The following is a 23,081-nucleotide window of genomic DNA, read 5'->3' on the forward strand; positions in this document are numbered from 1 at the left end:
CAGATTTAAATTGTAATGTGCCTAAGTGTTGGATGCTAAGACTCAGAGGTTTTCTTATTTCTTTCATTTATATATTCATAAAAAAAATTAGCAGATTTAAAAGAATTAAAATCATAGAGTATGTTCTCTAGCCAAAATGGAATCAGACTAGAAATCAATAACAGAAAGACAACAGGAAAGTCTTCAATCACATGAAAACTAAACATCACAATTCCAAATAACTCATGGGTAAAAAAAAACAGCATCAAGGAAATATTGTTTAATGCATAGAATAAAAGAAAATGGAGATATAACAGATCAAAGTTTGCAGAATGAAGTGAAAGCAATGCTGAAAGGGAAGTTTATAGCACTAATTTGGGAAAGAAAGTGTTTCAAAGCAATAATCTAATTTTCTATATTACAACAGTAAAAAAGGAAGAGGAAAAAAACACTAAACAAGCAGAAAGAAGGAAATAATAAACATGAAATAGAAATCCATGAAACTGAAAACAGGAAAATAGGGGGGAAAATCAATGAAACAAAAGGCTGGTTCTTGGAAATAAACAATCTAATCAATAAAGATCTAGCAAGACTGATAAAGATAAAAAGATGGATGGCACAAATCACAGGTATCAGAAATGCAACCAGGGATACCATGACATATCCTGCAGGTTAATAAGGGACAAGTTGTTATGAACAAGTCTACACTATAAATTCAAAAATGTAGGTGAAATGCGCCAATGCTTCTACACTCAAAACTACCAAAACTCTGCCAAGATGAAATAGATAATCTCAATTTTCCTGTAACCATTAGAAACACTGGTTTTTCATTTAAAAACTCCCAAAAGGAATAGTCAGGTTTAGATGTTTCACTTTTACCCAAGACATAAAGAATTAACACCAATTTTACATGATTTGATAAGAAAGAGAAGTAGAAGGAACAGTTCCTAATTAAATTTATGAAGCCAGTATTACCTTGATACCAAAACCGGACAGCGATAGTATAGAAAGAAGAAAACTACAGACCAATATTTTTTATGAAATTGGCTGTAAAAATCCTCTGCCAAATATTAGCAAATTAAATCCAGAAATATATAAAAAGAATAATATACCATGACCAAGTGGCATTTATTCTAGTTATGCAAAGTTGGTTAAATATTTGAAAATCAAACAATATTATCCACCATATCCAATCGATTAAAGGGAAAAGTCATGTGATCCTATCCAATAATGCAGAGAAAGCACTTGACAAAATCCAATCTCATTCATGATTTTAACAAAAGAAGAAAAAAGAACTCCAAGCAAACTAGGAATAGAAAAGGAACATACTGAAACTCATAAAGATGACCTACAAACAACCTATACCGACATTATATTTAACTGTGAAAGACTGAATGTATTCTCTGTAAGATCAGAAACAAGGCACGGATATCTGCTCTCACCACTTTTATTAAATATATTACTGGAGGTTCTAGTAAGAAAATAAAGCAAAAATAAATAAATACATACATTTAAAAGTTAAATTTTTAAAAAGTTCATTTAAAAGATAAAAGGACTATTCCTACTATGTTGAATAGGAAGGAATATATCCTACTGAATGTTGAAGAGTAATATATCCTATTATATTGCCTAAGGAAAAGTAAAACTGTCTGTGTCTGAAGAGGAGATTATAATCTAAATGGAGAAAATACCAAGGAATCCACAAAAAGCTTGAGAAATAATATTAGTTTGTAAATGTTTTAGAGTACAAGATCAACACAATTTTATCAGATTATATATTAATAACAAATGTGTAGAAGCTTAAATTAAAATATGTGATGCCATTTACAACTGACCTAAATAAATACTTAAATACAAGCCCAATAAGACATTTATAGGACCTCTATACTGAAAATTACAAAATGCTGATGAAGAAAACATTTAAAGTCCCAAACAAATAGGGAGACATACCTTGTTCATGGATTAGAAAACACAACATAATAAAGATGTCAATTCTCCCCAAGTTAAGAGGCTTAACACAATTACTCTTAAAATGCCCTCAAGGTTTTTGCGGATATAGACAAGCTTTTTCTAAGATTTATATGGTAAGAAGAGGCTGAAGAATAGCTAAAACAATTTGTAAAGGAAGATTAAACTGGGAGGAATTAATCCACCCAATTTCAAGACTTTGCAGTAATTTTGGAGGGTAGATACATAGATCAATGGAATGGAATAGAGAACCCAGAAATAGACTGACATATATACATTTAACCTGTTTTTGACAGCAGTGCAAAAGCTATCAAGGAAGAATAGACATTTCAAAAAATGGTACTGAAACAGTTGGACATCCCTCGACAAAAACAAACAAAAAATGAACCTTAACCTAAACCTCCACACCTTACACAAAAATTAAATCAAAGTGGATCATAGTCTTAAATGTAAAAGCAGGACATTTTTAGAAAAAAAAAATAGGAGAAAATCTTTGGCATCTAGAACATGGTGAATAATTCTTAGACTTGACACTGAAAGTATGATCAATAAAAGCAAAAACTGATACATTGGATCTCATCAAAATGAGTTAAAAATGCTTCATAGAAGATCCTTTTAAGTGGATGAAAACTCAAATTACACAGTGGGAAAACATATTTGAAAATCCCATATGAGACAGATGACTTGTATCTATAATATACAAAGAACTCTCCAAACAACCTAAATAAATCCAACTAGAAAATAGGCAGAAGACAGGAACAGACATTTCATGGAAGAGAATATACACATGGCAAAGAAGCACATGAAAAGATGCTCAACATCATTAGCATTAGGGAAATGCAAATTAAGACCATAATGAGATATCAGAGAATAACTAAAATTATAGTGACAACATCAAATGCTGGCGAGCACGTAGAAAAGTTATATCACGTCACTGGTGGAAAAATAAAATGGTTTAGCCACTCTGAGAAACAGCTTGACAGTCTCTTTTAATCCTAAAATTAGATTCACCCTACAATGCAGTAATTGTACTCTTGAGCATTTATCCAAAAGAAACAAAAACTTAATTAAGTTCCCACAGAAACTTACACATAAATGTTCAGAGCAGTTTTATTTATAATAGCCAATAACTGGCAACTACCCAAATGTCTTTCAATGGATGAATGTTGAAACAAATTGTGATAAAATCTTATGATAGAATACTACCGAGCAACGATAAGGAACAAATTATTAATATATGCAAAAATTAAAAAGAACTTCAAGGGAATGATGCTGAAGAAAAAAAAATTAAATCCAATCTCCAAAGATTAAGTAATTCATGATTATGTTTACATATTATTCTTAAAATAACAAAACTGTGGAGATGGAGAACAGATTAGAAGTTGCCAAGGGTTAGAGATGGGGGTAGAAGGTACAGTGGGGAAACTTTGTGAGGTTTTTGTGGTCCCAGTACAAATAATACAGCACTCTTGGTTTTAATCCCTAAAGATGTTTAAAAACAATTCCTAATAAGAGTTGTCCAGATATTTAGCAATGGCAGCAGATTACAGGTATAGCTCCCCAACATGACAACTTCAAAAGAGATTGTACTAATTCAATGCATATGTTAATTTTAAAAAGGCCAGTCACAGTACGTAAATGATATATATCTTAACGATATTATTCTAAGTATCTAGCTATACCAGATGGACTAGCAGGATTTTCTGTACATTCAATCTTATTTAAGACAGTAAATCTTATAATAAGAGAGTTAAAAAAAGAAAAAGAAAAAACAACAAACCTCAACTACAGTTGGGTATTCTCATAGGAAGATGAGGTGAAAAAAGTAGCAGTGGTTCAAAAGCTTAAGCAGTGGCACCTAAATTTGGCTGCATATTAGAATCATCTGAAGCACTTTTTAAAAACCCTCACACTGACTGTTGGTCATCCTAGACCAATAAAATAACTTTAAATCTCCTCAGACGATGCCAGTGTCTAGCCAGAACTGAGAACCAGCGGACTAAGCAGAAGGGGATGTTTCTACAAAGATTTCTTAACAATAAGTCCTTTCACCCAATCAGATTTACCTTCCCACAAAGGGGTAAAGAAGGCTAGATGTTGTCCATACTTGCTTCGCTTTAATTAGCACTTGTGACTTGCCCAAATCCTAGATCATGTTTCCCCTAAATTTCATGTTATTCCCTAAGTTTTTCAAATCCAGGGCTAAGGGGTTTGCCAGGATGAGATTTTAAGTGTTCACACAGGGGGAGTCCCTGGCAAACCAGGAAAGTGGTCACTCTACATTGAATTGTAAAGTATCCTAAATAACCCTGCCACTGCTCCCAGATACTAGTCTGTGCCAACCAGTGGAGAAAAGGCATTCTCCATTACTACCACGGCAAATGCTGCTGTACTTGCCTTGGCTACTCCCTATCTTTTCCAGGCGTCACTCCCCTTAACCTGCTGGTGGACGCTTTGGCAGCTGACAATGCAGATATTTTCAAACTTTAAGGTGAATAAAAATCATCTGGAGGGCCAGTTATAACAGAGATCACTGAGCCCCACTAGAGTTGATGATTCCATAGGGCTGGGATAGGGCCCTAAAACTTGAATATCTGACACATTATCAGGGGACGCTGGTAAAGCTGGTCAGGTTGTTACCGAATGCAGGTTCGTGTGTCTGAAGCACAGTGAGGCCAAACAAACCTAAAGGTTGGAGTCTGGAGAAGAGAAAGGTTTATTGCAGGATCGAGCAAGGAGAGGGGTGGTCCGTGTTCCAAAACCCCTGAAATCTCCAAAGGATTTCAGCAAAGCATTTTTAAAGGCCAGGTGAGGGAGGGACATCCCAGGGCATGTGATCAGCTCGTGCACAATCCTCTGATTGGCTGATGTTGAGGCCACAAGGCAGGTAACATTATCCATCCTTAGGTGCCAGAAGGTCTGGGGGCTACGTGCTCATGATCATCAAGGAGTTCATTTCTTCCATTGGGTGGTGGTTTTTAGCATCTGAAAACTCAAGAAATATGCCTGAGATACTATTATCTGAGTACTTCAGAGAGAAACTACAGTAGAGGATATGGGGGATGGGTCTGCCCTAGGAAGGCCCCATAGGGTACTGCTTGGTTACAAGGTGACCATACTTTGAGAACCACTGCTCTAGTGGCTTGGAATGTTAAGAAAGCAATGGAAGAATCCCTTCCCAGATCTAGATTCTAGTAATACCAGCTATTTTGGTGGGAGGAAGGGTAAGTTTTGTCCTTGCTTGGACTTCTTGTTCATTTATATCAAAGCCTATTTGAGGCAGTGCATTTGGCAGTCCTGCAGATCTGTCTTTTGCTTCAACAGTGTTTGGAATGAACAGACCCAGGGACGCTCCTTGCTCCAGCCCCCGACCACCCTCCAACCTTTCTTCCTTTCGCAACCTTTGGAATCAGACACTCAGTTATCCTCAGCCTCCAGGACAGGCCAACACCAGTTTTTGAGCTTAGCTCCTTATCACTGATCAACCACGAGTTCCCAGGTTCGTCAGAATTATTCCACCGAGGTGGAGGCCCCCGTCCACCGCCTGTTCATCTTGTATCTGTGGACACTTACCTCTCTCTGAGCATCTATTTCGACAGCAACAATGGGACTCTGGACAGTATGGGCCACATTTTTTGCCAACTGGCTGAGGAGAAGTGTGAGGGCGCCCAGCGCCTCTTGAAAATGCAAAACCAGTGCTGCGGCCACGCCCTCTTCCAGGATGCGCAGAAGCCTTCTCAGGATGAGTGGGGTAAAACCCAGGATGCTGTGGAAGCCACCATTCTTAGGGAGAAGAATCTGAACCAGGCATTATCGGATCTGCGCGCCCTGGGTCCTGCGCTTGCAGACTCCCAGCTCTGTGACTTCCTGGAGAGCCGCTTCCTGGAGGAGCAGGTGAAACTCATCCAGAAGATGGGCGACCACCTGACCAACCTCCGCAGGCTGGCTGGTCCGCAGGCTGTGCTGGGCGAGTATCTCTTTGAAAGGCTCACCCTCGAGCCAAACAGGAGTCTCTGAAGTCCAGCCGCATCTGAGGAGACCCTCTGGCGTCAGAGCTTCTGCCTGAAGCCCCGCTCTGCAGCCACTAGGCAGCTTTGTAACCGCCCTGGAGCCCTCTCCCAAGCCTTGGACCAAATGGAAACAATAACGCTTTTTGCAGAAGGAAAATAAAAAGCCTATTTGAAATACAAACAGAATAAAGCAAAAAAAAGAAATATATACATATATTCATGTTCTTTTAACATATGAATTGTCCCACTTTATCTGTGTGAAATAAGTTTGTTCCCATTATTGGGCTGGTTCTCAAGCTTTGCTGCTCGTTTGAATTACCTAAAGAGCTTTGAAGAAAAACATTGGTATCTGGGTCCCAGCCCCAGAGATTTTGATTCAGTAGGTCTAGGCAGGAGCCTGGGCACGGGGAGGTCTCAGAGTTCCCCAGGTGATTCTAATGTGCAGCAACTTTGTGAACCACCTCTTGGCTTCAATGCCGCTAGTCATCAGATATTAAATCTAAGACACATGGACTACTAGTGCGTGAGCTCTGTTGCTAGGTATATTCCATTTTCTTCCTCCTGGAAGATTTGTGCCAGGGAAAATGATTGATAGTTGTGTTACTTCTCTGAAATGGATGGAAATTTCCAATTAGCATGAACAGGGGAGGGTGAATGGGTGAATGCAATAAGGTGTATCATTTACGTATTGCCCTATGTGTATGGCTAGAAGCTTTTGCAACTGAGGTCTGCCCTACTTTTCATGCTAATGGTAATGCTTGTCCTCCTAATGCAGCTGTAAACCTTATAAGCCCATAGGTAGACAGCATCACAAAATATTTACCCCTCCCCACTGGCCCACTCTCAAGCTTCACTCCCCTTCCCCAATACACAAATGTACATCAATGCGCTTGAGACCAATATCAACATACTGACCTTCAATTCTTCTACTTTGCAGCTTCCCTCTTATCAGGAGATGTCAGCATTTAGTGCAAGGACAAATGCTTGCCCCTTGAGGAGTAATGTAGACAAAGCCTCCAAGAGACAAATAGCCCTCAGGGAGGGGGAAATAGTCTTTCAAAAAGGTTGATGCCCAGAGGAGGCGTTTTCAGTCATCTCAGCTTAGAGGTCAAATATCCAAAATTAAAAAGGTTAAAAAAAGAAGAAGAAAGCAAGGAAGAAAAGAAGGAAACAATTTTCTTATCTCATAGTAATAAGGCAGTTTTCCTTAAAAAAAAAAGACCTAAATTCTCTTTCCTAATCAAAATGTGCTTTTCCATCTTTAGACTATTCCTCTTATATCCTGTATTATTCATGATGTTTAATTCTTGAAATAGCACATAGCTGAAAACAGAAGCTAACCTCTTGTTCACTATGAATTAAATCTTCTTTTCCTAGGACCCGTCTACAATGTACAATTTGGGGTTGGCCAACATGATTATTTTCTCTGAAATATGTTACAGCATTTTGCCTTTTCAATATATAGTTATACAATACATTGTTAACACAACATATTTAATATAGTCAATATAGTAAATACAACTATAACACACATGATATGATGCCACTTTGGTGATTTTCTTCATCCATGTAATTCTGAAATTTGACAGTATAGTTTTCATATTCTAATGAGCTGAGTATTACCTTTTCAAGGATAGAAAAATAAAATAAATTCATAATATTCTTGTGTGGTTTGCCCCTGGGGTGGATTACCATAATGGCGGGATATTTGAGCCTTTCCCCAAGTCATTAAAAATCCTCCAGCAAGCAGCCCCTTGTCCTCTCCAGGGAGTGGGGGGAAAGGATCTTTAATCATAATAATCCTGGGGGGAGAAATCTCGGAAATAAGACATCTGCTTCTGTGCCTTGTTGTTTTGCAGAATAGCAATGATTGCCTTAGCAGCTTCTATTGCCATATGTATACAATAAGTAAATGAACATAAAATTGAATGAATGCATAAAAGAAAGATAAACCCACCCAGCTTAACAAACCCACTCTCTCACCTGCTGTGCCGCAAAACATGAAAGAAAGAATCACGGGATCATAAGGATTAATAAAATAGCAGTCTCTGTTAACAATATTGACAGGAGGTATAAGGATAATTTGTCTGATGTGGGACCAACAGCTTAACTAACTGCTTAATTCTTTTTTTAAGGGCAATTCATTCATTTATTGTTTAAAGATTGCAAGACAACATCTGAATTTTTGTAGCACAATTTAAATGGTTTACTTTTCTGATAAAGCAGAGTATCATAGCAAAAACAATTAGTTTCCGGTAATATCTATATCTCTATTCAGAATTAAGTCTTCCACAGACATGTAACCTGGAAGAAAAAGCCTGTTACAATAAGCAAAGCTTCAATGGAGTGGCTACTTTTCGGGCCAGGGAAAGGTTCATCCCTATAGGAGGATGATGTGCTATGTAAAATGGCTGCAAGGTCACAGCCTTGAGGGCGTTGGAAGTCTAGTATCCTATTCCACATTAAGTAGTTCGGGGAACTTCAAACGTCCGTTCATCTGCAACCAAGCTGGCAACCTTTAACTGATATTTCAAGCAGGTAAGAAATAAATGAAAAGAAATCCCTACATTGATGTTCCTTGATTTACACTGTTAAATGGTTCATTAACATGTAATTCTGGCTAAGAATTATATTTGAGACTCCTTGCCCAGATTTTGGTTAACAGTACAAATCTTTCAGAAATTCATGTTTTCATTAATCAATAATTTGTCAGCTAGGATACGTTCAGGCATCAGCTGCAACTTCAAAATAGGTGCACTGCCTCAGCGCTTTGGAAAGACATAATCTAAAACACTAATAGCAGACAAAATATCTGTTACTAGACAGCATATGTGCAGTACAGCAAGACAAAAACATATTCATATGTGCCACGGACCAGCCTCAGAAAGAGGATTTCACTGCCCAGGGTCAGAAGGGACGGGGTAAGGAACTGAAGTAGCACCGACGAATGGGGTCAGAAGGACCAAGACAACTGATGGTTGCAAGGCAAGTTTTATTATGCTACAGTTGCAGATTATATAGACTAGAAAAGGGAAGGTTGCCAGGCGGTGGTTTACATGATCTAATGACTGTCTCGGCTCAAAGTTAACTACCCTGGGAGAAAACCCATAAACCCAGAATCATCCAAAATAACCTGCACGTGGAGGGTGGAGACAGATTTGCTTGTCTCATTTTACATTCTTTCTGATTTCTGGGCCCTGGTGATTTATCTCCCGTGGAATGGAACAAGGAGGGGAACAAGTAGGGACAGTCCCTTTGAGCAGCGGCGGCATGCCTGGCATGTCTGTAGCCTGCTCTCAAGGCTGACTGCTTCCCACAGGTCCCCCTTTTTTATTTTTTAATTTTTGCTGCAAAATAATTCCATGAACCTTAGTGCCGAGAGTAGTATACTGTTGCATGAGGATACGAAACAGACATGAGAAGATTATTATCAATAATAGGCAAATTATGGCCAGGGTAATAAATCCTGACAACCCTCTAGTAATCCATGACTAAGGGTTTAACCACTTTAAATGATCCAGTAAACTTTGAATTACATCTTCTGGTGAAATATCATCAAGATGTGCATTTTGTATATCCTGAATTTCAGCACTTAATTTCTTAAGATCAAGACTAATATTATTATCTGACCAAACACTCAGCAGATGCATTTTTACTTTTTCCCATTCCCAAATACAGTCATTGTACTTGTAAGGAATAACACAAATCCACATATACTTTGCATGACAAGCTAAACGCATCCTCAATTTTAATGCTGCCATCTGATCTCCAATCCTCAAAATTGCGTTTTTAAATTCATGTAACTTGTTATTAATCTGTAAATCTATGTGACTTTGTAAAGATTAAGCAAGACTGGTATTTTGAGATAATTGATTAGCAAAGTGAGCATGATTAATACTCTGTGAAAGAGCAAGACGGGCAGTAGCCGCGGTAGCATACAGAGCAGCCAAGGCAAGTAAACTTACTATTAGCCACCCAATAAAGCGTCTCCTTCTCTGTAAGGCTTTGGAGAGTTCCACCCATGCCTGTACTCCAGTATCTTCATACCAAGGTTCTCTCAGATGTACAGGCACCATAACATATATGGGTTGCCTTAGTATAAGCACAGATTGTGTTCCTGCAGAAGGGAACATACAACTGCTAAAAATACAATGAACACAGCTAATATTATATCTTCCTTTGGAAGAATTACCAATGTTAATAGAACCAATCAAAAGTGTATATGGAGGAGCAACACAAGTTATAACAGGTGTATTGGAATAAGTTAGAGCTAGTTTCCATATATCCCAGTTCTTTTGAAATGTGATAAACCTATCTATGATGGGAATAGAAGAGAGAAGAATTGACCCCTTGGTATGATCTGTAGTACACCATATTTGGTTAGTATTCCAAGATGCATTGCAACGTTCAAAATTGGATCCAGCAAAGTTAATGGTCATAAAAGGAGGAAATTGAGTTTTTGATTTTCTGTTAAGAATAGTAACCTTATGTCCAACTATAAGTATCCCTTGTCCTCCAAGTAAATGCTTCATACAGAAATAATTTCCTGAATCTTCACCTGGAACCTTGGCTATAGTAATAGCGGAATCCCGAAGTGGTGAGGCATATGAGATTCGACCTCTAATATTAATAGCTTGCCCATTTTTATACCAAATGATGGTATCCTTAAGATCCTCTCATCGGCTGGTAGCCGGGCCTGTAAGAGTAATGTTGGTTCCTGTAAAACGAAGGTTCATGAAAGCAAAACAGTGTAATAAATGAGTGATAACATGTTTAGTAGCTTCTCGGGTCTGTGCTGTAGCACAGAGGAAACCAGAATAAGTATCAATAGTGACATGAACAAATTGTAATTTCCCAAAAGACGGGATATGAGTAACATCCATTTGCCATATGTGACTAGGTAATAATCCACGAGGATTAACACCATAATGTGGAACAGGAAGGTGAGGTAAGCACTGTGGGCATTGCTGAACAATTTGTCGGGCGGCTTCACGAGTAAGGGAAAATTCTTTGTGTAACGTAGCCGCTGACTGATGGTGTAAAGCATGTGATTGCTGTGCTGCTTGTGAAGCAGTTTGATCATAATTTACCATAATATGAGGGTGTCCAGGACATGGACCATGAGTATCAACAGTATGAAGATAATGAATGCAATACCTTAGCCATTCTTGACAGCATGACGAACGGAAAGGAGGAGGACGGTAAATTGGGATATGTCCTGCTTTAGGGAAAAGAGATTGAGGAGGAAGAGGAACTTTAACTTTATTTTTGGGAGGAAAACGCACAGGATAAAGATCACGTTTAGATCGAGTTAAAACATCTGCAGTCACATTAAGTTTAGACAATGGACCAGGCAAGTTAGAATGAGCACGGATATGCAGAGCTGCAACACGACCATCGTGGGAACGAATAAGCTGTTGAAGCAAACGAAAAGAGGATGATAATTCAGGGTCATTAGTATGTCCTCTGGTCGCAGTCTCCAGAAGAAATAATAAGCTGATAAGATATTTACTATCAGAAAACAAATTAAAAGATATAGAAGGCAAATGTTTAAAAACCATAATGACAGCATACAGTTCAACACGTTGAGCTGAAGTCAAGGAAGTTTGTTTAATGAGTTTGGTTCCATCGTCAATGATTACAGTAGCCACTCCTGAAGAAGAACCGTCTGTAAAAACCAAAGGTACATGAGGAATAGGCTGTTGCCTAATTATAGAAGGAAAGATGTAACAGTTAACTTTGTCGAATTGGATCAATTTATCAGCAGGGTAATGGCATTCCAAGGTACCTGAAAATCCTGCAAGAGCAAGACCCCATTCATTACTATGTTGAAAAAGCCAATTTTGTTGACTAACTGAATAAGGGATAATAATTTGAGAAGGTTCTATACCCAGAAGTTGTAAGCATCTAGTTCTACCTTGCATTATTAGCTTACTACTAAGTTCAAAATAAGGGTTAATAACCTTAGAGGATGTAGTTTTCATATGAATCCATTCAATAATTCCAACAGTTTGCCATAAGATGGCAGTAGGCACATGAGGTGTTGGACAAGCAATTAAAGAAATTGGCAGGTGAGTATGCATTCGAGTTAATTGTGCAGAGCTGATAGCTCTATTAACTATTTGTAAAGCTTGAAGTGCTTCTGGAGTCATAGAGCGTGAAGTAGAAGGATCTGAGTCACCTTTAAGAATATCAAACAAAGGCTCTAATTGAGCAGTAGTAAGTTTTAAGGAAGGCCTTGGCCAATTAATATCTCCAAGTAATTTTTGAAAATCCTTTAATGTTTTTAAATTATCAACTCGAATTTGCAGTTTTTGAGGCCTAATGGTAGTGTTATCAATATATTTTCCTAAATAGAAAAATGGAGATTGTCTTTGAATTTTTTCTGAGGCAATGACCAAGCCAAATGATTGTAAGGATTGTTGTAAAAATTGAAAAGCAGTCTCTAATAAAGAAATATTATCTGTGGCTAAAAGTATATCATCCATATAATGTATGAGATATAACGTTGGAAACCTTTTTCTCACAGGAGTTAAGGCCTGAGCCACATAGTTTGGGCATAATGTAGGACTATTTGCCATGCCCTGAGGCAATACTTTCCATTGAAATCTCCTCATGGGTTCCTTAAAATTTAAGGAAGGCAAGCTAAAAGCAAAATGTTTTCTATCTTCAGGAAACAAAGGAATAGTGAAAAAAACAATCTTTTAAATCTATAACTAAAAGATGATAATTGTGTGGTATGGCTGTTGGAGAGGGTAGGCCTGCTTGAAGAGCTCCCATTATTAGCATAGTTTTATTAACAGCTCTTAGATCCGGTAATAACCTATATTTTCCAGATTTTTTCTTGGTAATAAAAATAGGAGTATTCCAAGGACTATTGGAAATTTCTAAATGCCCTAATTGTTCCAGTACTAATTGCTCTGCAGCTTCTAATTTCTCCTTTGTGAGGGGCCATTGGCCCACCCATACAGGGTCATCACTCAGCCAAGTAATTGGATCAGCAGTGAGTGGAGGAGAATCCAAGGCCCCTAAGAAAAACCCAAACCTTGTCTATCATTTTTTATTTTCACATCAATAGGATAGACAGTTCCTTGTTGATTTGTCCCCAGTCCTTTTGTGGGAAGAAATCCTTGATCCAACATCATATTAGAGACTTGAGAATTTGGACTATAAAGTAATACTCCCATTTCTTTTAATATATCTCGGCCCCAGAGGTTTAAAGGCAGCCTAGGCAAAACATAAGGCTGGAAGTATCCTGAATGGCCCTCACTATCTTGCCATAATAATAACTGACTACTTTGCATAGGAGAAGAACTCTGTCCTATTCCTTGAAGTTCTGTAATAGTAGGACTAACGGGCCAATGTTTAGGCCAGTGAATCTGTGTCATAACAGAGACATCAGCTCCAGTGTCTAACAAACCTGAAAAAACCTTTCCATTAATGGTTCATTTCCTTTCTGGACGTTCTTTCCCTATCTTCTGAATCCAGTAGGCAGCATTAGATGATCCAAAAGCCTTTGTGTCTCTCTTTTGATGTTGTAAAATTTGTCCATGAGGTACAAAGGGCAAAAGTAGCAATTGTGCAATTTTATCCCCAGGAGAAATCATTATTATATTTTTAATAGTTTGTGCCATGATTTTTATTTCTCCTTCGTAGTCACAATCTATGACTCCTGGCATAATAGTTAAACCCTTCATGGTGACACTACTTCTTCCCAATAGTCCCATCAAACCCTTGGGTAAAGGTCCATAGATGCCCATAGAGAAGGCCTGAGGACCCATTTCAGGAGTTAATACATATCGGGCGGAGGTACTGTGGTCCAGTCCTGCGCTTCCTGCTGTTTCTCTGGAGAGCAAAGATATTGTATGTTTTTGTTTTTGGTTAATGTCTGATTGATAGTTTGAGGAGGATACACAGACATTGCCCCTATTATCTGTTGGGGCCGGGGAAGGCCCCGGGAGGAGTTTCCCGACAGTGGTGTTCCATCCTTGTGGGCCACTGAGCGACAATCTCGTGCCCAACGTTTTCCCCTATTGCATTTAGGGCATAAACCAGGGATTTTCTGACCATCTGGAGGGTTTTGAGTAGGGAAGGAAGGACCAGGGTTACAGTGAAAAGATCTACATTCTCCAGCAAAATGACCTGCCTTTCCGCATTTAAAACTAGTCTTTGTTCTCTTTGGATTGTTTTTAAACCCCACTTTAGTTAATGCTGCAGCCATAGCAGCACCCTGTATATAAGCAGGCCCAATGTCTGCACAAAGACGAATATAATCCTTCAATGTTCCCCGTTTTCTCCAAGGTCGAATCGCAGCCTGACATGCATTATTAACATTTTCAAAAGCAAGTTGCTTAACTACAATTGTACCAGTGAGTCCATCCACAATGAGCCTCCCCACCGGCTGTAACAATCTATCTACAAAATCAGCATATGGTTCATCAGGTCCCTGTCTAATTTTTGAAAGATCCTCAGTTTTGTGTGTAGAAGATAATTTCCTCCAGGCTTGTAATGCCAAATGATTTATTTGAGGATAAGCAACAAAGGGATAAGTTAATCGATCTTGTAAAGCAATATATGGTCCTTCCCCAATCAGCATATGATAATCAACTGGAATATCATGGGTAGCATTCTTTTCTGCTTGTTCAGCAGCCCGTTCATAAAAATCAAACTTCCATATTAAATAATCTCCACCATTTAAACAAGCTCGTGCAATAGACTGCCAATCAGCAGGGGGAAGAGCTTCTCCTGTAATAGTGTCAACCATAGCAGTAGTAAAAGGAGCAGTGGGCCCATATTGAGCACAAGCAGATTTTAAATCTTTCAAAACTTTAAAAGGAAGAGCCTGATGCTCCCTAATAGCCTGTTGAGGATTATTAGGATCAGGTCTTTCCGTGACAGGACAACAGAAAATAGGATCTTCTCCTCGTTTTATTGCTGCTTGTACAGCACGTTGCAAGGGACTGAGCATTTTTACAGATGGAGAATTTTGAGGAAGACAGTCCTTACTAATGTGCAGCTTTTGCACTGACTTATCTATTATAGCCATTAGAAAATCATCCTCAGGATATTTCTCTCTTTTATGTTTAAAAGCCTCATCTGTTAAGTCAAAATGTCCCTCTTCATCTGAAATATTTAAATTAATTAGCTCTTTCGGTTTAGGAAGTGGCGACACAGTAGCTGATAATACAGTCTTTTCTTCTGTCAGAGGCTTATGTTTTTCTGACTTTACATTCAAATCAACACTATCATGAGAAGAACCTAAACATATTTTTATCAGATTTCACAAACTAAATGTAACAACGGCAGTATGAGTAGGCCCTCGAGACTCATAATAATTTTTTAAATCTTCTCCAACTTTCTGCCAGATTTCTATGTCACAGAGACGCCATCAGGAAACCAGGGAGATACATCATGGATATGCTGCAAAAATTCAGTCAACTGTGAGGTAGAAACTTTATTACCCCGAGCTTGAAGCATCAAAAGTAAAACCGGAGCAAATAATTCACGCTCCTTTGAGCCCTTTTGCCCCATCTTATTTTACTTCTGACTGTTGCCTTATGCCTCTATTAGTTTCACTTTTACTCGTGTCCACACATATTTTGCATAAGGGTTCTCTTACCTGCACTTTCTTTTTCTTTTCATTGGCTTCACGCTTCAGGTCCCTGTTCGGGTGCCACTTGCCGCGGACCAGCCTCAGAAAGAGGATTTCACCACCCAGGGTCAGAAGGGACGGGGTAAGGAATTGAAGTAGCACCGACGAATGGGGTCAGAAGGACCAAGACAACTGATGGTTGCAAGGCAAGTTTTATTATGCTACAGTTGCAGATTATATAGACTAGAAAAGGGAAGGTTGCCAGGCGGTGGTTTACATGATCTAATGACTGTCTCGGCTCAAGGTTAACTTCCCTGGGAGAAAACCCATAAACCCAGAATCATCCAAAATAACCTGCACGTGGAGGGTGGAGACAGATTTGCTTGTCTCATTTTACATTCTTTCTGATTTCTGGGCCCTGGTGATTTATCTCCCGTGGAATGGAACAAGGAGGGGAACAAGTAGGGACAGTCTCTTTGAGCAGCGGTGGCATGCCTGGCATGTCCGTAGCCTGCTCTCAAGGCTGACTGCTTCCCACACATATGTTGGCTTGTTTAAGCCTCAAGCCCTCGATCCTTTGTTGAAATACAATAATTTCATTCCTATGGTTTTCAATACCAAAAACTCAACCTCCAGGAGGGCTAAAGTCTAATTTGTACTCCAAACCAAGTAGCAGTGCAGTTCGCAACTACTGAGGCTGAATCCATAAAGACTTCAAGACCACGACCAGAAGACAAGTTATTATATATAATACCCTAGAAGGCCTGAAACATAATTATCATATACATAGCTGGTCCTTCAGAGCTTTTTACCTATAACATGTTTTTTGATGAAAGTTATTTAATGTACTGGAGATAACTGTGACTTACTGATCAAATATTTGAATACTTATACTTACCTGGGATTTCATTTCTGCTGAAAGAAAAAGGAAGAACAGGACTCACCTAAAAAAAAAAAACAAACTTTAGAAATGAAAGTAAAAATCTTATCACACACTCTCACTTTTGGAAGCAGCATAGAGGGGCAGTCAACGGTAAAACACTGGTGAAATAGGTCAAAACTCTAGGCCAAAAATCCATTATTATTATCATCAGTGACAGTACCACAACTGTGCCCTTCATAATTAATAAGTACTCCTAAGAATCTTCATTTGGCACCAGATGATGTGTTGAAGAGAAACACTCTGGGAGGTTGTGAATCACACTTGGTATTTTGTTAGCCAAGTTACAGGAGAATTTTTAAAGTGGGGGGAAGGGAAGAAGGAAACGGACCAGAAAAATAATTGAAGCCATCATCTACAAACCAACAAAGCACTGAGAGTTCCAAATGTTATGTCAGACACTAAAGTGACTGATATAGGCTCAAGTGGTTTATAAAACCTATAAAAAGACTACACCAGCAAAGTCCCCATTTATCGGTAGAGTTCAGAAACTAAAACAAGGAATATTTTAGCTTAAAACCTTATCTCAAGAGAATCATATACACTTCACATGAATAAAAATACCTGAAACCAAACATTTTTAAAAGCTCCAATACCCAAGATATAAAGAAAAAATTAATTCAGAAGACTCAATCAATCCATGATAATCACAAAACGGCTGGGCAATCTCTATCTCCCTTCCACACTAACCATCCATCTCCTGGGAGACCAAGGGAGATCAGACCTTCCAGACTTACCTTCCAGACCCTCCAGACACCTGGCTGCTGCAAAATTCGATGGAGACTCCTTGTGGAACAGCAGTTTCGCATCTCTTGGGTCTCTCCCTATTGTGATCATGCAGGAAGCAAGTCTGGCTGTGCTATTTCTTATCATTGTCTGTCACCCATCTGCACCATGATATTGAAAAAGTAGTTCCCTTTCCCCCAGAAGGTTGAGGCTCAGCTACAGGGGTAATTCTCCTGGGCACACAGTCGTTATGTAGGCCGACTCAGTGACTTCAACAGGCTTAATCATGTGATCAGGTTTGTTGCCAGCTGCATAATGCTCCCACATCTGTAGATAGAGCCGCTCTAGTTCCATGGTGTATTGTTTGGTGTTGAACAGAGGGCTAGATGTTCTCTGCTTCCAGACTTTGCCACGAATTTTCTTCAGGTATTCGAGATCAGTTCCCAGTTTCACAGCTATCTCTTCATATTCTTGCCTATTTTTAGCAATCAGCTCAAGACAGCCTAAACAAGTGAGCTGGGAACCTGCAACTCGGGAAGCAAGAGTCTCTCCTGGCATAGTCACCATGGGGGTCCCTGCCCAAAGGACGTCCATCCCTGTGGTGTGTCCATTACAGAGTGGAGTGTCCAAGCAGACATCAGCCAGCTGGCCTCTCCAAACATGTTCCTCTTTAGTAGCAACAGGGGAAAAAATGACACGGTTCGGGGGAAGGCCCACATTTTGTGCGTACTGTTGAATATTCGCTTCTCCTGCTGCTGGAAAACGCAACAGCCACAGTACACTATTGGGAACACGCTTCAGAATATTTGCCCACATCTGCAAAGTAGATGGGTCAATTTTGTATAACTGATTAAAGTTACAGTACACAATGGCATCTTCCGGTAACCCATACTGAGAACGTGTGGTTACAATAATGGTACGGGGAACCTCCTCTCCAGTGGCAGCCTTATTGTTGATCAGGGTAGTTGCCAGGCCATTGCTAATACTGAATCCATTCATTGGAATCTGAATTTGTCCTCTGTTAATCATTTCAATAACTGCTTCTGCAACAGTATTCATAGGAATGACAGGCATAGTAAGAGCTGTATTACTGCTGTCTGCGTTGTCTTCTCCATCAGGACATTTCATCTTGACTATTTGCACATCTGATAGACTATCAAGAAATGCTTGGAGGTCGATGCCATTCAGCACAATCCGATTGTCATAAAGGTGCCCATTGGACTTAAAATCGATGACGGCTTTTTTCTTCAGGTGAGGGAACATATTAGCATGATCACCAATAAAGAACGTATGGGGCATATAAGCCAGTTTCTCAGAATACTGCTCAGCAACTTCAGCAGGTGATGTTTCCTGATCAGTGATGATATAATCCATGAAAAGCATGCCACTAGTCCCAGGGTACCCCAGCCACATTGCCTGAATAGGAGCTGGCCTGAGAGCAAAGAGTTCATTTCGAGCACCCCTGCTATAACCATTCATATTTACAAGGATGTGTATACCATCTTGATGGATGTGATCAGCTGCTTTCTCATTGCATGGAATCTGAGAAAGATCAGTGAAATGATTGGCTTCTGCCATCACCTTCGCTCGGCAGTTTGTGCCATCATGTGGGCTCAGGGCATAACAGAATATCTCAAATTTATCAGGATTGTGCATGCCTGGAATAGACTGCATAAGGTGAGAAGTAGGATGGTTCCCAAAGTCAGAACTCACGTATCCTACATGCAGTCGACCGTTACTGAGCTTCAAGTCTTTTGGATGTTCATATGGTGGTTTATGAAGGGCACTTATATTAGCCAAGCAGAGGTTCCCATGCCTCTCAGCAATAGCCTTTCTGAAGCCATGAGGAAGAGGATAGAGCATACTATGATGAGGCTGCACAGAAGGCAACCTATTCTTCTCCAACTGGTCAGCCACAATGCTGACCAACTTCTTCATTCGCTCATCATAGTCTGTCCAATCACAGACAACCTGCAGGCAATGAGCCAAATTACAATAAGCGTCAGGAAAATCAGGTTGAAGCTTCAGAACAGTGCGATCAGAAGCAATTGCTTCTGGAATATTCCCTGAATCCTGGTGAATGGAAGTCAGATTGCTGTGGGCATCCGCAAATGCAGGGTTGATCTGAACGGCACGAGTATAACACTGCAAGGCTCCCTGAACATCCTGCATCTCCCATAGAGTGTTTCCCATATTACAGTACGCATCAGCAAAGGTAGGACTGATTCGAATAGCCTCCTTATAATGCATCAGAGCTTCGTGCCGTTTTCCCTGCTGCTTCAATACACTTGCTAAATTTGAATGGGCATCAGCAAAGTCTGGGCAGAGCTCTAATGCTTTACGATACAAGCGAACTGCCTCTTCACTGTTTCCCTGTTCTCCTTTGATATTGGCTAGGTTATTCAGAGAGTCTGCATGGGTGGGACACAGCCGGAGAGCTGTATGATAACAATCTTCTGCTTCAGCAACACTGCCCTTCTCTTTGAGAGCGTTGGCTAGGTTGCAGTAAGCATCAGGGAAATGTGGTTGCAATTCAATAGCTCGCCTGTGGGTGTCTATTGCCAGATCCACCAGGCCTTGCTCGTAGTATACACAAGCCAGGTTGCCATGTACCACTGCATGATTTGGACTCAAGCTTAGGGCACGAAGGTAAGCTGCCACAGCTCTGTCAAAAATCCGTGCCTCATTGAAGACATTTCCTAAATTGATATAAGCATCCAGAAAATTGGGGTCAAGGGTGACAGCCTTTTCAAAGTGATGAATTGCAAGCCAAATCTCCCCTTGTGCATTGAAAACACAGCCAAGATTACTCCAAGCTACTGCAAAGTTCAGTTGCATCTCAATTGCTTTCAAATAACATGCCTTGGCTTCTTCTAAGCCACCCAGGGCTTTGAGCAGGTTCCCCAGGTCACTGCGAACACAGTACAAAGAAGGATTGTACTGAAGAGCAGAGACGTAAGCTTGTACTGCCCCTTCCATGTCGCCTGCTGCTGCCAAAGCGGCTGCCAGGTTAATAGAACCATCGATGAAATCTGGTTTGAGACGCAATGCATGCCGGTAATGCTCAATTGCTTCCTGCAACTGCCCTCTTTCCTTGTACACTTTCCCCAAATTTGAATAGGCTTCTGCCAGAAGAGGGTTCTGTTTAATTGCCAGAGTACTAAAGTGGGCAGATCTGTCCAGCCTTCGACACTGGAAGTGTAGAGATGAAAGCAATAAAAGTACACCAGTATTGCCTGGCTCTTGTCTCCAGAGCTGCATGCAGTGTCTCTCAGCTGTCTCAAAATCTCCTGCCTGATATTCTCGATGTGCCAGCTCAGCTAACCCTTGGAAGGAAAGCATATGTTTCATTGGTTCTGTGCTGTCGGCCACATTGCCCACGGAAGACGCCATCTGGAGCTTCTGGAGAGAGTGAAAAAAGGGGGTAATGGAGTCCCGCTGCCGCCACTACTGGCAAGAATGTTTCTAGTGGTAGCAAACACGAGCGCAGCAGCCGTACCACTGCTTTGGCACGCGTAAGCGGCGGCAACAGTTACAGGCACCGAACCTTAGGAACTATGGTTGGCCATCTACCTCTCATGCTCTTGAAATCTTAATTCTTAACCCTGCCCTCTTCCACCATTTTTCTCCTAATCAGGGAATAAAAATTACCTATCCATTTGCCTTAGAAGAAATCAAAAGTCAGTAGGCCAAACACTTTTTAAAATATTGTTTTCTGTCCAGTTGGAAATGCAATACATGATTGACTTTTCTTCATCATTCATATAGTCAACGTGGAAAACATTAGGGCCGTGAATTTCAATACAGTAAGATGAGAAAATTTTAAATTGGCCTTCCCAAACCACTAATAAGTAAGCGATGTTGTATAGAATGCTAAAATCTTAGAGACTGAGTTTGATATTTTAAAAGTTCTGCAAACATTAGCTAATTTCTCCTCATCAAATTTCTCATGCCTCAAACCTGAGTATTACTTTTTAAAAGATAAATTTATTTATTTTTATTTATTTATTTTTATCTTGGCTGCGTTGGGTCTTCAGTGCTGCGTGCAGGCTTTCTCTAGTTGCGGTGAGCAGGGGCTACTCTTTGCTGCAGTGTCCGGGCTTCTCATCACAGTAGCTACTATTGTTGTTCCACAACTCTATGGGTTCCTTTTTAGGTCCTACAAAGAACCCTAGAAATTAGTTCAGGTAATTATAGGTTTTTGCAAAATTGTCAAATGTGAGATATTTTAATTTCCATCAGGTAAGTCCAGCGTCTATTTCTTTGTCAATTTTCCTTCTATCATATTCTGCTATGTTGGATCATATTGGATTGGTCACAGCCTTTTTTGAAATCTGGCTAAGGAGATGTTTTAAGTGAGGCTATTATGTGATTTTCAGACACCACCATATGTAATTGACTATATAATATCCCATTACAGGAATAAATTTCAGTACTCTTACTGACTACTCTACTGACTTAACTAGCACAAGACACAGAAGCATAAGGACAAAAACAACCTTACAATATAGCCATGTCTTGCACTTCACAGCTCTCAAAGCATGTGCGTGTGAAGAAGAAAAAAAGAACTGAAAAGTATAAAACCAGAAGTTATTCTGTGGAAAATTATTTCAATCATCAGGCATGTGAAAGATAAGTCAAAGATTCAGTTTTCTTCAATGCTTAGTAAAAACGGAAATTTCCTTCTGTCAAGAATATACTCCAGGGCTTCCCTGGTGGTGCAGTGGTTGAGAGTCTGCCTGCCGATGCAGGGGACACGGGTTCGTGCCCCAGTCTGGGAAGATCCCAAATGCCACATAGCGGCTAGGCCCGTGAGCCATGGCCACTGAGCCTGCATGTCCGGAGCCTGTGCCCCACAACGGGGAGAGGCCACAACAGTGAGAGGCCAGCATACCGCAAAAAAAAAAAAAAAAACCCAATATACTCCAGGGGCTTCCCTGATGGCACAGTGGTTAGGAAGCCACCTGCCAATGCAGGGGACATGGGTTTAAGCCCTGGTCCGGGAAGATCCCACATGGTGCAGAGCAACTAAGACCGTGTGCCACGACTATGGAGCCTTTGCTCTAGAGCCCGTGAGCCACAACTACTGAGCCTGCGAGCCACAACTACTGAAGCTTGTGTGCCTAGAGCCTGTGCTTTGCAACAAGAGGAGCCACCGCAATAAGAAGCCTGCACACCGCAACAAAGAGTATCCCCCAGTCGCTGCAACTAGAGAAAGCCTGCGCACAGCAACGAAGACACAACACAGTCAAAAATAAATAAATAAATAAATAAAAGAATAGACCCCATCAATAATGTGTGTAATGGAATGGTGTCAATGAGTATTTTATCAGAATTCCTGTAATGCACAAACCTATAGCAGTACTGAAATCAGTAATGCATTTATAATAGTAAATATTTATGAGGAAGTAATCCATAGAGGTTTTCTCAAAGTTAACATTGAACATTAATGCGACATTATCAATAATAAATTGTGACGCTGAAATAAACTTTTCTAAACTATTAATAACTAAAAGCAAACTCTAATCAACCATGTGAAAAGAAATCTATGTCTATAAACTACAAAGTTTATTTCTTAAAATTTTATTTCTAAAACACATAAACTGTCATATGAGGAGGCAGTTAAAGAATATATAGCTACAAGAGTGGGGAAAAAGTTTTATAGAGACACATCCAGCAGCAGTTAATTTTCAAATGTCATTTTTCTAGATTTTGTGACACCTACAGTATTGATATTTGAAAGCATTAAAAAAATTGTATTTTGAAGATTTGCTACTTCCAGGTAGAGTAAAATATTTTGAAGCAAAACAACATTTCCACTGAGAAAAATTTAAAAAGCCAAATAAAATAGTCAGCATTCAATCAA

The 23,081-nt window shown here is 39.8% G+C and overlaps 1 protein-coding gene and 1 pseudogene across 1 annotated transcript; one reads left to right on the forward strand and one right to left on the reverse strand.

Annotated features, from left to right (window-relative positions):
* Nucleotides 1-8,351, forward strand: part of LOC132499897 (ferritin light chain-like) — a 46,981-nt pseudogene extending 38,630 nt beyond the window's left edge.
* Nucleotides 8,352-17,431: 9,080 nt separating this feature from the next.
* Nucleotides 17,432-20,608, reverse strand: LOC132499898 (UDP-N-acetylglucosamine--peptide N-acetylglucosaminyltransferase 110 kDa subunit-like). The gene has a single exon (XM_060114568.1). The coding sequence runs from the start codon at nucleotides 20,606-20,608 to the stop codon at nucleotides 17,432-17,434; it is 3,177 nt and encodes a 1,058-aa protein (XP_059970551.1).
* Between the last annotated feature and the right edge of the window lie 2,473 nt (nucleotides 20,609-23,081).

The sequence above is a fragment of the Mesoplodon densirostris genome, chromosome 12 (assembly GCF_025265405.1).
Source record: "Mesoplodon densirostris isolate mMesDen1 chromosome 12, mMesDen1 primary haplotype, whole genome shotgun sequence".
In the NCBI taxonomy this organism is placed as follows: Eukaryota; Metazoa; Chordata; class Mammalia; order Artiodactyla; family Ziphiidae; genus Mesoplodon; species Mesoplodon densirostris.

Bases quoted from the DNA above. Each gene is read 5' to 3' on its own strand.
- LOC132499898 (XM_060114568.1), bottom strand. From the start codon at position 20,608: ATGGCGTCTTCCGTGGGCAATGTGGCCGACAGCACAGAACCAATGAAA.